Genomic DNA, 14,302 nt, shown 5'->3' with positions numbered 1-14,302 from the left:
CAGCAGACAGGTCGACCCTATGTCGCCACCTCCCGTTGTCCTGCTTCTGCTGCGGTTTTTAATTTCCCAATGAATTACAGAGGTGTACACCAAACGTATTGCGTTCCAGGCACATAACACATTATTAGCTGACTCGTTATTATCAATGGCAACAAACGTTACACTGGCCCGAGTCCTCGATCAACACGATGAGAAGAAGCCGAAGATGGCAAAGCTGACGAGAGCGCGTGCCCACTGCGGCGGCTACGGTTTGTAGGCTGAAGACCGGGTTCCAGTTCAAGCCTTCTTCCCGCACGACGACCGCCCGCAAGAAACACCGGCGCAGCGCTATCCGCGGACCTGATTTTCCTGAAGACTAAGCTCCCAATGGTAAGCCGTTATGAGAGGCACTTGCGACATCCGTTACGTTGGAAGGGGACAAAGACAGGCTGTGCCTTTGGGTTTACGCGCAGACCCCGACATGTGCTAGAAACCTCACGGGTGCCAAAAAAAAAAAAAAGCAGATGGGTTCGCGATATTCAGGTTCCAGCGTGATAAAAAGTGAGGGCAGACAAAGTCGCCGAATAACTGGCTGCTGGCGTTTTGGATTGGATTGGTACTAAGGCTTCCCTTTTTTACCAGGTGGACCACAAAGGTCCTAGCCAAATTCCCTACTGTGACGGAGTCTGTCCCGCCATGGCGCAACGCCACCAACACTATTTATCTAGTATGCCTTATCCAGTTCTCAAGGCGTCGTTTGGTTGCCTCCACAGCCACAGCCCTCTCATCCCGCTGTATCGCATCACTGTCCACCGCAGCGTCTCCTTGCGGCTGTCCAGACGTGAACCCCAGCACCTGCGGCAAAGTTGACCCGCTAGGCTGACATGGCATGAGCACTTGGCAATACATGATAGCTTCGCGTCACTGGTGAGACAAAAGTTGAAGAAATCTGAACAAACCCCTTCTCGCTGTGGAGGCGATCGGAAAGCAAGTTTTCCTTGAGAGTACAGGACATGCATCACACGTCCACTTTGTCGTAAACCCTTTTCTACACGTGGCTTTAAGAAAATATTTCACACTAGCCATGATTTTTTTTTTCTCTACACAGTGCCCAATCGTACAGTTGTTCACTTCTACGGGAAAGCTACAACTGTCTTTAATATTTGCTGAAGGTTCTCAGAGAGTACAAAATACAATTGTATATCCATAAGTTTTTATCATCATCCGGTCAGCCGACATAAGCTTATTTGGCCTCAGTCGCCGTTATTCCAATAAATATACCCCTCGTCAGTCAAGAAGAGTGGCCCGTAATAATGACCATGCTTTCATGCAATTTTTGAGCCCGTAGTTTTCCCAATTACAATACAGTCACAATATCTCAATATTGCCTAAAAAGAGCAGCAGCGAAGAAAAGCAGCGTGGGCTTATTCGCCGCTCTCTTAAATATAGGTAGCGAACTCGAGAGCGAGATACACTTTAGAATGTATCTCGCGCGATAACTTTCCCGTTGGTTCTACACTTTTGACAAAGGCTGTACTTTGTTTTACAAATTACTCTCACCAATTTAAAAGGTAAGGGCGGCTTCGTCCATTGCATGACCGTGCTCCCATTTCCCGTCGCCGACGGAGGTACAGGAGAGCAGGAGCGAATTCGTGCGCGATGTCCTGGTTCGCCCACATCATCCTCACATTTCGTTACACTGCAAACAGCTTGTGAAACAAAGCATTGGTGCACTATGACGTTGTGCCTGCGCTATGGAATGGCATATTCCGCTCACAACGTGAATTAACATAAATTGCGCGTGTCGTACGCCTAAAATTTTATTCCGAGAGCGAAGCGGTGCCTTGTATTCGCATTTTAAATGCTTATTTTTCTTTTCATCCGCTTATTTTAACCCCTCCTCCCCCCCCCGCCCCATCTTTTTGTTGTGCACAATTGTGTTACTGCTTTCTTTAAAAGGTGTAAAGCCGCGAAACTTTGTGCTCTTTGTTCGCGATCAATATCGCCAAGCACTGATTTATTACTTTGTCGCCCAAGATGCGTCGAGGTTTATCTCTAACCGCACCAACAGGAGCTGTTTCCGCATTGTTCTCCAGATTCTTCTCGCTGTCTTTGGCTCGTTTATCTAGATGGTTCTATAACAGTTTTCCATTGAGCTCTGCCGAGAGCAGCAGTCATTTTTTTTTTTTTTTTACTTACGTCGACCGCCTTACTCTTTTAATGCTATCAACGCCATGAGTTATTTAGTTCAATGTCGGCGCAAGCCAGCCGAAAACACACAAAACGCAGCGGCCAGACCTTGGCAAAAATCTCATTTATTCAGTATTGTAAGTTTTTCCTCCCATTACTGAAACTACAAAGTGCAGGTGGCAACTTTCGCGTAATATGGTCGCAGAAGTTTCTTGCCTATTCCCTAAGCCGTGTCATCGTTTCGTGTATCAACTGCATCTGTGAACCGCACTTATCTTGGAAATATTGCTTCAGATGAATAGAAATAATTACTATGAGTCAGGCCGGGGCTAGTGGGAGATACTAAAAACAATCGCTCTTTAATTAACCAAAACAAGCTGATGACTGACGTTCCTGACGTTCGGGTTCCAGCGTTTACCGCGAAATAAGCGTAGGTGTAATAGTCCTAGTTTTTTTATGGACTACTGTTGCGCGTGCGTTAATGAATTATGTTTTTTGGAGCTTCTAAAAAAATTATCACCATGTACTTTTGTCACACACTTACAAGAATAAATTTCGCCACAAATTTCAGGACGAAACAGCTTTAATGACAAGAGACACCTTCCTGGTCCTTTTTGCCAGGAACATGCGTTCTGCCTGCGGACTATCGGCACCACATCTTCACAACACTCCTTGAAGCATAACCATGCATCAACAGCACAAACTTCTTAAATTTTCACTGGTGCGCAGGAAGCATGCCATTTAACGACGCTTCCTAGCAAAACTTTTCTTTAAATGTGCGCTTTCTCATCCTGTTCCTCCGGGAACATACAGGCGAGAAGTCAGTAATTACAGTCCTACAATACCAGCGCTGTACTACAAAGAGAGGAAAGAAAATTCTATCACGTCTTTTAAAAAGCGCTCAGGGTTTCGCGACACTGTACGACAGGTCTCCAAGTTTGCAATGTCAGCACCAGCCTTCCTTTAATGCAGGTGCCATGGCAACCAGCGAAAGCCCAAGAACTGACCCCCCTGCACGTGTACCAGTGGACGCGCCCCCTACACGCGACATTTCCTTGGCATGTCTGCAAGGCGCAAAAGGTTTCTTCTCGGGAGAAGCCATTCAGCATAAGCTACTATGCACTGCAAGCCATAATACCGCTTGCCAAATAATCCATCATCTATCCGCTTGGAACGAAATGCTGTCCCAAGCTGGAGTGGAACTTCGGGAACAGCCCCGAACACGGGCTCGGTTGACCGTAGCGAGCATAGACATCAACCAAGTCATAGACCTCGGGGAGGAGGAGCTACACAGAGCGGCGACACTCCTGCATCTCCTCCTCAAAAAGCATCGTTGCATTACATCGCTTCAACTCGTCCCCGAAAGGCTAGATGCCTACGACGCCCTTCTGTACAAAGGCATTCTGGATAATGAAAACATCGAGAGTCTGAAGCTTGTTTCTGGCAATCTCAGCCGCACTGAGTTTGAAAGCGTCTTTTCCGTGATCCCGAGCTTAAGGAACCTGAGAGAATTTGAATGCATGATATCTAAAGAATTCGACCAACCGTGTACGAATCATCTGATGGAACTTCTATGGACCACAAGCACGCTGGAGTCGCTCCATCTTCACTCACACAACAACTCACCGGTAGGATCAACGAGCCTCTTGAAAGCCCTCGCTTCATGCTTCACTTTGAGACACCTTTCGCTCGAGTTCAAAGACGTGCAGAGCGCCAGTATTGAAAGCTGTGAAGAGTTTGCACAATACCTGAGGAACACCAAAATTTTGATCAGTCTCTCTTTCACGGGTTGGAGTTCCTTTAATAGCGATTCGAGCAAGGTGGTGTTGCGAGCCCTGTGTGCAAACAGAAGCATCCTCAAACTACATTTGGGGAAAGTGTACATAAACAATCAAGAGGATGAAGAAATTATAGCCTTAATTTTCTCCGAAAATGACATGCTCCGAAGTATTTACATCGATCCTCAATTTATGTGCATACATAATCTGTATTTTGACAGCTGGTTATATGCCCTTGCCGGAAACGATACCTTAGAAGAGTTGACTTTACCTTTTGATATTTGGCTTCCATTCCAGTGGACGGAGTTTTTTGCCATGCTTTCAACAAAGCACAGCTTGCAGAGCGTTACCATAGGTAGCCCATACAATGGACCAAAGTTCCGCGAACTCTGCAGGTCCTTGCTTGATAATGGTGTTGACGGCAAAGTTACCCTAGCACCTGCATTCAATACCTTTGTCTACAATGAATATGAATTCAGTCCTATAGGCTGCAAAAGCTTTAGGGATGTTAATGCACGTTTAATTGATGACAAAACGGGGCGTTCGCAGCTTAAACGACTGTTGCGCGAACTCACCCCGTTGAGTCACGTAAGGCAGTTGACGCTATGCGTCGCTTTGTCCGTGCGCGACCAGGATATATTCAGCAGCCTCGCCGACTACATTGCAGCAACGACTTCGCTGAAGAAACTGCGTCTTGACTTTCGCTTTTATTATCCTCTTGCTCCTGTTGTGTCCGAAGCAAAGACATCCTTTGCACCTATATTCGATTCTCTGTCGAAGAACCGGAGCATTGCAGAACTCACTATAGACACAGACCTCATGGAGGACGAAGATGTGAAATTACTGAGTGTGGTAATCAGATGCAGTGAGAACATTCGAACGTTCGCCATTTGGAATGAAGACAGCAACGTGTCGGCCGCCGTGATGCGGCATTTGTCGAGAGGCATCGTCAACAACCACAGCCTGCTCAGCGTCCCCCTTTGCGCACCTTTGGACCGGCACATGTTTGCAGTCCAGGACACAGCGCGGCGGAACTCTGGCCTGGTGGCACGTGCTACTCATTTCCGTCGGGGAATGCAACTAGACAGGTGCGTATGACTTCTTCAGGGAGAGTCCACAAGTCCCAATTCAGATTTATTCATACGGATTTAAAATGCAGAAAACAGCTGGCTCCTCTGTTGTTAAATATATATATATATATATATATATATATATATATATATATATATATATATATATATATATATATATATATATATATATATATATATATATATATATATATATATATATATATATATATATATATATATAAACGTAAAAGGGATGACGCACGGTAGAATAACAGTAAACATTATTCCGACGTTTCGGCCGGGGTCCGGCCTTTGTCAAGGAATGTAGCAGCAAGCAAGGAATGCTACATTCCTGGAAAAGGCCGGACCCCGGCCGAAACATCGGATTAAAGTTTACTGTTTTTCCACCATGCGTCATCCCCTTTACGTTTATGCCCTACCGGACCCATTCGAGCTTCAACCCCCTCCCTACACACAAATATATATATATATATATATATATATATATATATATATATATATATATATATATATATATATATATATATATATATATATATATATATATATGTTCCCAACATTGATTTTCAGGGAACATTGCACTATGTTTAATTTATCGGACTCCTCATATGAGTTTGTTTTTCGCTGAGAATTCTTAAAGCATTTCGTGTGGCAGTTAAGCAAAATCAAAACATAATAAAACGCCTAACACGTATTTGGCCCCGGAGTAGATATTTAACATGTATTGTAATGAAGACAATTGATTTGTATTGTTCCTTTAGGCGATCTTACAGGAGGTAGGGCAGAACATTTTCATTGCATCGATTAGCCCATCAGCGCTACATCATCTCTTAAAAATTAAAAAGCAGATGTCTTGAAGCGCCTATGGTTAGGCATGCTGAGTCAAGACAGACTTGCACGTTCTTCAGTTTTCAACCAGTGCCCAACAAGGTTCAGGACAGTCAACAACATTACTGTTGCCTTCAGCTTCCACTGATCGGAATGAATCCTGTTGAAACTGTGTCGGGGCACTTGAGACGATTTTAACATTCTTCTAAACACCTGCCTTGTGTTGCTTTATACGGTACACTAAGAAGACCATCATGCGTTAAACGTAAACTTTAAACGTTAAAAATACTTAACGCAATTACGCAAGCATTCACAAATTCCGCGGAGTGAAAAGGAAAGCAGAGGAAGCAATAAATGCAAGCTTATCTTTCCTTACATTTTAAGAGAAATGCGCAACAACTTAAACAGGACACAGGAAGAAACACACACACGCTCGTGAACTGTTGAGCTTGTTTCTTCTTGTGTCCTGTTTAAGTTGTTGTACATTTCTCTTATATACTATGCAGAACCAACTAGCCCGACAACACGCTCTTCTGTACATTTTACTTTGGTATGAAAAGTCATCCTTGTAGAGCACTCTTAAAGTTTTCCAGTCATTGCACATTTTACAGGCATTTTATACTATTCGATGATTATATCACTAACGTTCTCAAAGGTTTTGCACCATATAGCTGCTGTAGTGAACCTGCTTTCCCCAACACTATATAATAGAAAAGTTTTTCTCAAACACCATTCCAGAATATAACACGGTATCTGATAAAATTCCCAGTGCTTTTTGTTTATGAATATGAAATAAGGACCGCTTCAATTATTAATCATCAAATTGCATTTCCATTCTTGTTATTTTTATTTTAGGGCGCCGAACATCTGCAATATTTTGCTGTCCTATATATCGAATTCGCTGTACCGTGTGATAACTTTTGTGTATTGTCCCCTGCTCAAGAATGCAATGTCTGCTTTATTTACTCAAAATTCCCAGAAAGGACCCTATTACATGAACAATACATGCGGGTTATATTAAAACATAGCTGCAACTTCACATAAACAAAACGCAAGCCATCAGATTATATAAGCAACCACAAGATAGAGATATAGAGTCCCGCTTTAATAACGCTGTATGAGCGCGTCTGCGCGGTCCAGTGGCAGTACGTCTAACTAAAAATTCAATAATGCTGGAGTGATGAATTCTGATCGCACCCTCTCATCGCAAATGTGAAGTCCGATTTTTCAGCTCCAGCCAACGCGGCCTTGCCACGCGGCATTGTGACGTCACGTACTCGGACGACCTATATATATGTTAACGGCAGGCTCGTGATTTTTTTCTCATGACAAAGAGTACGTGCCTCTGCCGAATTTTCTTGAGAACAAAACCGTTATCGCTATCCCATTAAAACAGTGTCCTTTTGCATGGATTGATATACCTATATAACCCCGGGCCCTGAAGGCATCTGTTAAGTCTATCACGTTCGCTTATCACTGTTCTTAGATTCTGATTGCACCATATGCACGCGCAGACAAAAATGTTTACAAGTGAACGCTACCCGAAACGCTGCATGCATTACTTGCGAGAACGTTCATATGGCGGCGCGAATCTTTTCGAGGCAACTGGGAGAGGCAATATGGCGCGGTTACTGATCGTCATGTCTTGCACCAACTGCCCTGTCCTCAGGTTCACGGCGGCCGCTCTGGAAAGGGTGTCTAGGCATCGTGCATTGCTGACAGAATTTGCAGAGCTGGAGTCCATCACCGTCGACGAAGCTGTGGCTGCGCTCCGACCGGCACTCAAAAACTTCGAGGACATGCACGGCTTCATGCGAATGGCGGGCGTCGTTCGCTCTGCCGTCAGGTGCTACCCCAGGCGAGACGGCCGCATGCAGTTGGACGAACTCAACGAATACTGCTGGATGGCCCTTAGGCACTACATTATGCTGGACGACGTGGTCATGCACGTGCCACATGTCTGAAGACTTTGATGAGGACCGTTTTAAAAAGTTCTATTTTTGCCCCGTCAAAGACCTCTTCTTCTATTCCCCTCCTACTTTCGAATCCTGGAACGCAAAAACTGAATAGACACTGCCGCCACTGCATTTAACTTGCTGAAAAGTATTATGATATACCAAGTTATCAAGAGAAAATCTCAACCACTCACAAGTACAAGCTCGCGCAGTGCTGTCACCAACATCAACAAGGACGCCTCACGATAAGCGGCGCCAGAAAAATTCCAATGGTGCACTTAAGTCAGCTTCGGTGCAGAAATGCGAAAGCATTGAAAGTTCTGTCACGCCGCCTGGTGGATTCGCCCGACACTGCTATTTGATCTTGGACGAACTCTGCCAAATGGCTCATGCGTAGGAACAAGCGGCGCAGATGGAACTTTGGGAAGACGGCGTTGTTCATTGCAGAGCGCGAGTCTGTTCCATTTGGAACATGATGCAGACGACGCTGTTTAGTGGATAGCACGAGAGTACGCTGCAGTTTTACACGAGGCATGATCGGCTGCGGCGATAGCAGAGTGCTCGTGTGCCTGGGTCAGGAAAGCTGATCTGCTCGTTCTGGCGCGGGTTCGCAACCCAGTCGTGCAACTTTTTTCTCTACTGACAATTCGTGCAGGCATGCTCTGATAACACGACAATCCACATCACTCATGGATCGAGAAATGCTTTCCCATTTAAAAATCCTGAAAACTATCGCCCGAACCAGGTTGCTTATCGAAACCGTTAACCCCACATAACCAGCAAACAGCTACATCGTACTGCCATATACTATTGCACGACGCTGCAAGAAAGCACAGCGTTTGCCGTATCCTGCTGAAACGAAACTATACCCGTAGCGGCAGAGTGCTCTTCTTAACGAAATGCAGTCAAATCTATTAGCAGTGGCAATGTCCCCTCTGAAAACTTCCCATAATAACATTTGATGAGACTCTATCGTGCATGCGGCACGGCTGTAATAATTACACGAACCGTGGCTTCGGCGCTGGCCGAATTTAATTACCGAAAGCGGCGCGTGCGTGAGAAAAGCGAAGCTGAAGCAGAGCAGCCATTGGACAAACCAGAATGCGGTAAAGAGACCGCCGTGGGCGGACCCACGTAAAGAGTTCCTGTTGCATAGTTCTTTTGACTCCCATTAAAAAAATATATATAGTCTCTTTTTAACGTGGTCCAAACACCGAGCCCGTAACTTTAAAGATCCCGAGCAGTAACTCTGCTCAGGAAAACTGATTGCAAGCAGCCACGCAAAGAACAAATCTCTTTCCCACAAAGGATAGCTCTCCTTCTGCTTTCAGAATGTTTTATGTAATACTCCAGTCATACTGTGTGTATATATAATCGGCTACTTTCAGCAAATTTTTCCTGTCATTAATAGAGCATTGTAAAGAAATTTGAGTGACATGCAGCACTTGCGGATTCAAAATTCCTTTCGAGTACAAGTTTCATCTACCCTGAATTCTCAAAATCAAAACAAATGACACGCACTAACAGTCACACTAATATACAGTACAGAGCTAGTACACAGTGGTTTCATTCTATGCAAGCTTGTTATAGCATTGGCTATTACACGCAGTGTGACAAGTTCCGTGATCTTGTTCATAGTTATATCTCAGTTCGAACAAGCTGAGGACCATTACAAAATACAAATAAGTTAGGCACTGAAAACATAATAATCAAAAATGGTACTTTTCGAATGCCTTTAGTTCAAAGTGTCGAGTATATTCAACAAAGGACTTGTGAAGTATGTAATAAATAATAAAACGTAACAATGCATTCGATTCCAATTTACATTCCTTTAAACTGGAGGTCAATAAACGCAAATTCTGCGGCCGCAAAGTTTGGGCGCATGCAACGAAAGGAGATTAAGTTGAGATGGACACCGAAATGCTAAAAGTGATACGGAACAAAATGTCACACCAGGGTGAGTCGCTGCATTTTCCATGAGACTTCAGGCAGTCTGTTGCATTCCAATAAGCCTTGCTTAAAAACTAGCAGATAAAACGGCATGCTGGAAATCGTGGCCCAAAACCTTGCGGTTAACTTCAACTTGCAGCTCCAAAACAGCACTTAAAAAGTGCACGTGGAGATGAAATGTGGAGGCTAACGAAAAGGGTTGAGGACAACGTAGAGATGGGTCGCTCGGGAGCGAGGCGGATCTTTTGAGCGGCTCTTTCAAAAGAGCGGGTGAGCGGCAGCTCATTAAAAGTGAGCGGGCGGCTCTTTTGATGAGTTTCACCACTAGCATTTTACTCAGTAGAAACCACTAGTTATACAGGAATTACGAAATTAGTGTGTAGATGAGCAGTTTGTGAAAGTACTCTAAGATATCTATAGTGGCTGCACAGCAACCCAATTTCTGCGTAAAGAAAGTAAAAAATCCCACAAAGAAAGATGTTAAACAAGGATGCACAATCTCCCCAGTAGTATTCAAAGCTTGCTTGGAGGAAATATTCAGTCTTAGAATGGAAGCAGTTAGGGGTAAGGTTTGATGGAAAATACTTCTGTATACATCTACGATTCGCTTATGACATTGCCTTGCTAAGTAACTCGGGGGATGAGCTGCAAAGTATGATTGATGGCCTGGACAGGAAAATCAGAAAGGTAGGCTTGAAAATCAAAATGCAGGCGACTAGGGTAATGTTCAACAGCCTCGAGAAGGAACAGCAGTTCACAAATAGGGCGCGAAGCACTGAGAGTTGTAGGCGAATACGCCTACTTAGTACAGGTAGTAACCACAGATTGAGAACATGAAAGCGAAATAATTAGCAGAATAAGAATAGGATGGAGCGCATTTGCCAAGTATTCACAGATTATCACTAGCAGCTTACCGGTATCACTCAAGAGGAAAGTATACACAAGATGAATCTTACCTGTACTCACATATGGGGATGAAATGTGGAGGCTAACGAAAACGGTTCTACTTAAGTTGACAATGTAGAGACGGGTCGCTCAGGAGCGAGCTGGACCTTTTGAGCGGCTCTTTCAAAAGAGCGGGTGAGCGGAAGCTCACTAAAACTGAGTGGGCGACTCATTGTTGAGCCGGATCTCGTTCAGTGATCCGATTCGTGCCGAACGGTTTCCTGGGAGATGGATCTTCTCCTTGGTGCGACTTCGGTGCCATCTATTAGCGATGCGAGAAAGCAACTGCCCTCCCGAATGGCCTCCGAGATCACCCCTGTGTGCATGAGAGAGAAACGCACGGGGGGAGGTTCTTGGAGGCCACACCTCCCGCTCTTTCTCGCAAACATCCCCTCGCCTTCAGCTGTCTTTTGAGCCGCTTCTTGAAGAGGGAGCGGCTCACTGTGCGGCAGCTCTTTTGGAGAACCGCTTGGTCAGTGAGCCGCCAGGAACCGTGAGCGGAGATTCTTTTGGAGAGCCGTCATTCAGTGAGCTGTCAGGAACCGACTTGGTTAAACAGGCCTCAATTTGGTGTAGTCTTTCGTGTATCTGCTAGCAAATTATTAGAATAGAAATTAATAAAAATGGTAAAGCAGGCATTACACAGCTATTTCTTTATGCATCATCTGACCTCACACCTATTTGTGACAAAACAAACATTCAACTATTGAAATCAGAACTCAAATGTCACGGTAGAAGAAATTCAATGCCTACAAAAATTTTACTGAGCTCGGCTACATAATGGCCCATTATTTCACACACTAAAAAATTTGCCTCTGCCCTTAAAAGGACACTGATGGTAAATTGAAGCTGGTGTGGTGATTATCCTATTGTAAGTGACAAAGAGCTGAAACAAAGCTGAGAGCTGAGACAAAGAGACACTGAAAAAGAGCTTGTATTAGCTAAAAAGGATTCATACATGCGCCACTACTACCGGCCATTTTCACAAGACCAGAGCGACAGACGGTGTGGTCCTTTTTATGTATGCGAGTCTTAAGATTAGGCTACAGCACAATTTGCTTCCAAATGTGACTATGAAATCTTTTCTAGTCAGGATATCACATGTTTGAACCATACAGAAAAAAAGTCGTTTTAAGATCCAAATTTCTCTACTGACTTGGCCGCAAGGAGACAACCAATATTTACTAAAAACAAAAATTGGCCGACGTACCCAGTGTACCATTTGTTGAGCTGCCAAAGGACTAGTCTTTATTCCAGGCAAGCAAACACTATCGAGCCAGAGACTTGCCCAGGCCACAGTGAAGGTTGCATGAGTGCACAGCAGCGGTCCCTCAAGCTATCCAAGACTAACCACTCAAGTGGTTACTGCTTACAACATTGTTGACGTTTTTTGAACAAGCCTTCAGTCCCCAACTTCTCTAAAGAAGAGAGAATTCAGGAGAGTGGCACATGCAGAGAGATGGTTATCTGGCAGGCTGCACTTCACTGGGAATAGAAGAGAACAGTTAGTTATATGGAGTTTCATGGTGCATAATTAGGTGTGGCTATCATACAGCAAACACAAGGCTAGATGGTGATTATGTTAAATGCCTAGATGTTATGATACTTGCATTTGATTTGAAACATTAGCTTTCTTCAGAAATGTACACGCAAGAGAAAAATCGATGAGTGCTTGTTTGCCTAAAAGTAACACAGGATGAAATGGAATGAGTTAATTGTAAAATACAGTAAAATATTTTGTAGCGAGAGCTACATTGCCTGCAGTCTCGCCGTTTCACTGTGGCTCTCACTTCAGCAATTCTGTGCATGCGTGAGGAGCCGAGTGACGTTAGAGCCGAGCAGCTGGGGCGCCGCGCCGACCACGGAACAGATATCATTCGCCTCCGACCAAGGAGTTTCGCGGTCTACTGGGCATGTGCGAGGAGACGAGTGGTGTCAGAGTTGCACACCTGAGATGCGGAGACGCTGGAGCAGAGAGAAGAGCGCATCGCCAAGAGCAGACGCAAGGACGTGGAGCGGAAACAGCAGCGTGCCGTGGCCCTACTGGAAGACTGGAGTGAAGACATAGAGACGTCCAAAAAAAGAGGACGTGAAGGACCGTCGCATGATTGACCACGTGATCAAGCCGAGTGAAAGTTCGTGCCACGCGCATTTGACGCAGACTTCACGAACAACCCATTTGGCTTTGCGTGTGACGTGTGTGAACCAGGGCTTTTGGATCATACCAGCTGCAAAACTCCACTTCAAAAAGTGACCGAATTTGGTACTCTTTTTCGGGTGTCTATGAATTGTCGCGCCATCTAGAAGCGCTCAATACAAGCTTTTTGGTATTGCTGCCATTGCCTTCGGAAATCAAATTTTTCTCTTTTCCATTTTAACTAACTATATGGCTGTTATCCTAATAATTTTTGCTGCTGCAAGTCTTCAACTAATTTTATTTTCCATAATGGTTGTGCATTTATCGACAATCACAGTTTGGAATTTAGACGCAGTTTCCTTTAATGGCCGCAGGTGCCGCCACCATTTGTAAACACCCGAATTTTGACGAATCGAAACCGTCATTCTTTGATGCATGGGCCTTATGGAAAGTTTCGCAACTGGTAGTATTGAGGAGCTCTGGTGTAAACGACTGTGATGCCAGACTGCAGAGCATAATAGACGAAGCATAGGCACCGAGATGAGGCCTATGGAATAGTTCAGTCTACGGAAACCTGATCACTTCAATTTTCCAAAAGTGCATCTGCGAACCAGACATTTGAAGCAAACTTTGTGAACCATCCTTTTGGACACGAGTGTAGTGTGTGCGAGACACTGTGGCACCAAATGGACTTGACATCGGCGAGTAATCCAATGTAAGAGACTCTGCGGTTGGAGACTCAACCAGATCAAAATACTGTATAGACAAAATTGAGACTACTGCATGCTACTTCACAGATCATCAGGCAGTCTTCGTCTTTGTTAAGCAAAATGAATAGAAGATGTATATACCTAATGTCTTTAATTGCCAAACATACACAAACACAGTAAGCTCAGCCAGGGAAACATACACTTTCAAGTTGCTACGTATGTCCTGGCATAGCTGGGCTAAGCCACTGCACTTTTTTTCCTAAGTTTTTATAGATGTGAGCATAAGATTATAATGTAATTAATTAACCGTGGGCTCATCACTACACATTTCACATACAGGTGTGCTTTTTGTTAGCATGAAACGAGTGACGTGCATGTGTTCTATGCATAGACGATTTTTGAACAAAATGCGATAGGGCACAGCAAAGAAAAGCATAATTCTGCTGTCAGCAAGTTTTTGTTTGCGGCAGTACCTTCCAAGGCTATGCCTGACAAGTACCAGAGTAAACAACCTTTCAACACAAGCATAGTCGAAATCCCTTAAAGCCCTCTATCAGTACTACAAAAGGTGTTGTACAATACCACCCCAGAGCACTCACAACAAACTGCCATTTATGCATCCCCTTCCATGAAATGCCCAATACAAACTGGCAGCTAAGTGCTAGCAGTCAGATTGAGCCAAGACAATTTATATGGAATTCTAGAGATGTTTGTTGGATGTATTCGCTAGATTAGT

General features: G+C 44.3%; 1 protein-coding gene across 1 annotated transcript; it reads left to right on the top strand.

Annotated features, from left to right (window-relative positions):
• Positions 1-4,766: 4,766 nt before the first annotated feature.
• Positions 4,767-7,974, top strand: LOC146189796 (uncharacterized). Its single transcript, XM_084605343.1, has 2 exons — positions 4,767-5,035; positions 7,539-7,974. Exons 1-2 carry the CDS (start codon positions 4,767-4,769, stop codon positions 7,831-7,833), a joined length of 564 nt encoding a protein of 187 aa, XP_084461469.1. The 3' UTR covers positions 7,834-7,974.
• Positions 7,975-14,302: the final 6,328 nt, after the last annotated feature.

This window comes from Amblyomma maculatum, chromosome 5 (genome assembly GCF_055883805.1).
Source record: "Amblyomma maculatum isolate TAMU_Amacu chromosome 5, ASM5588380v1, whole genome shotgun sequence".
Classification (NCBI taxonomy): Eukaryota; Metazoa; Arthropoda; class Arachnida; order Ixodida; family Ixodidae; genus Amblyomma; species Amblyomma maculatum.
This window is presented reverse-complemented; position numbering and strand designations above follow the sequence as displayed.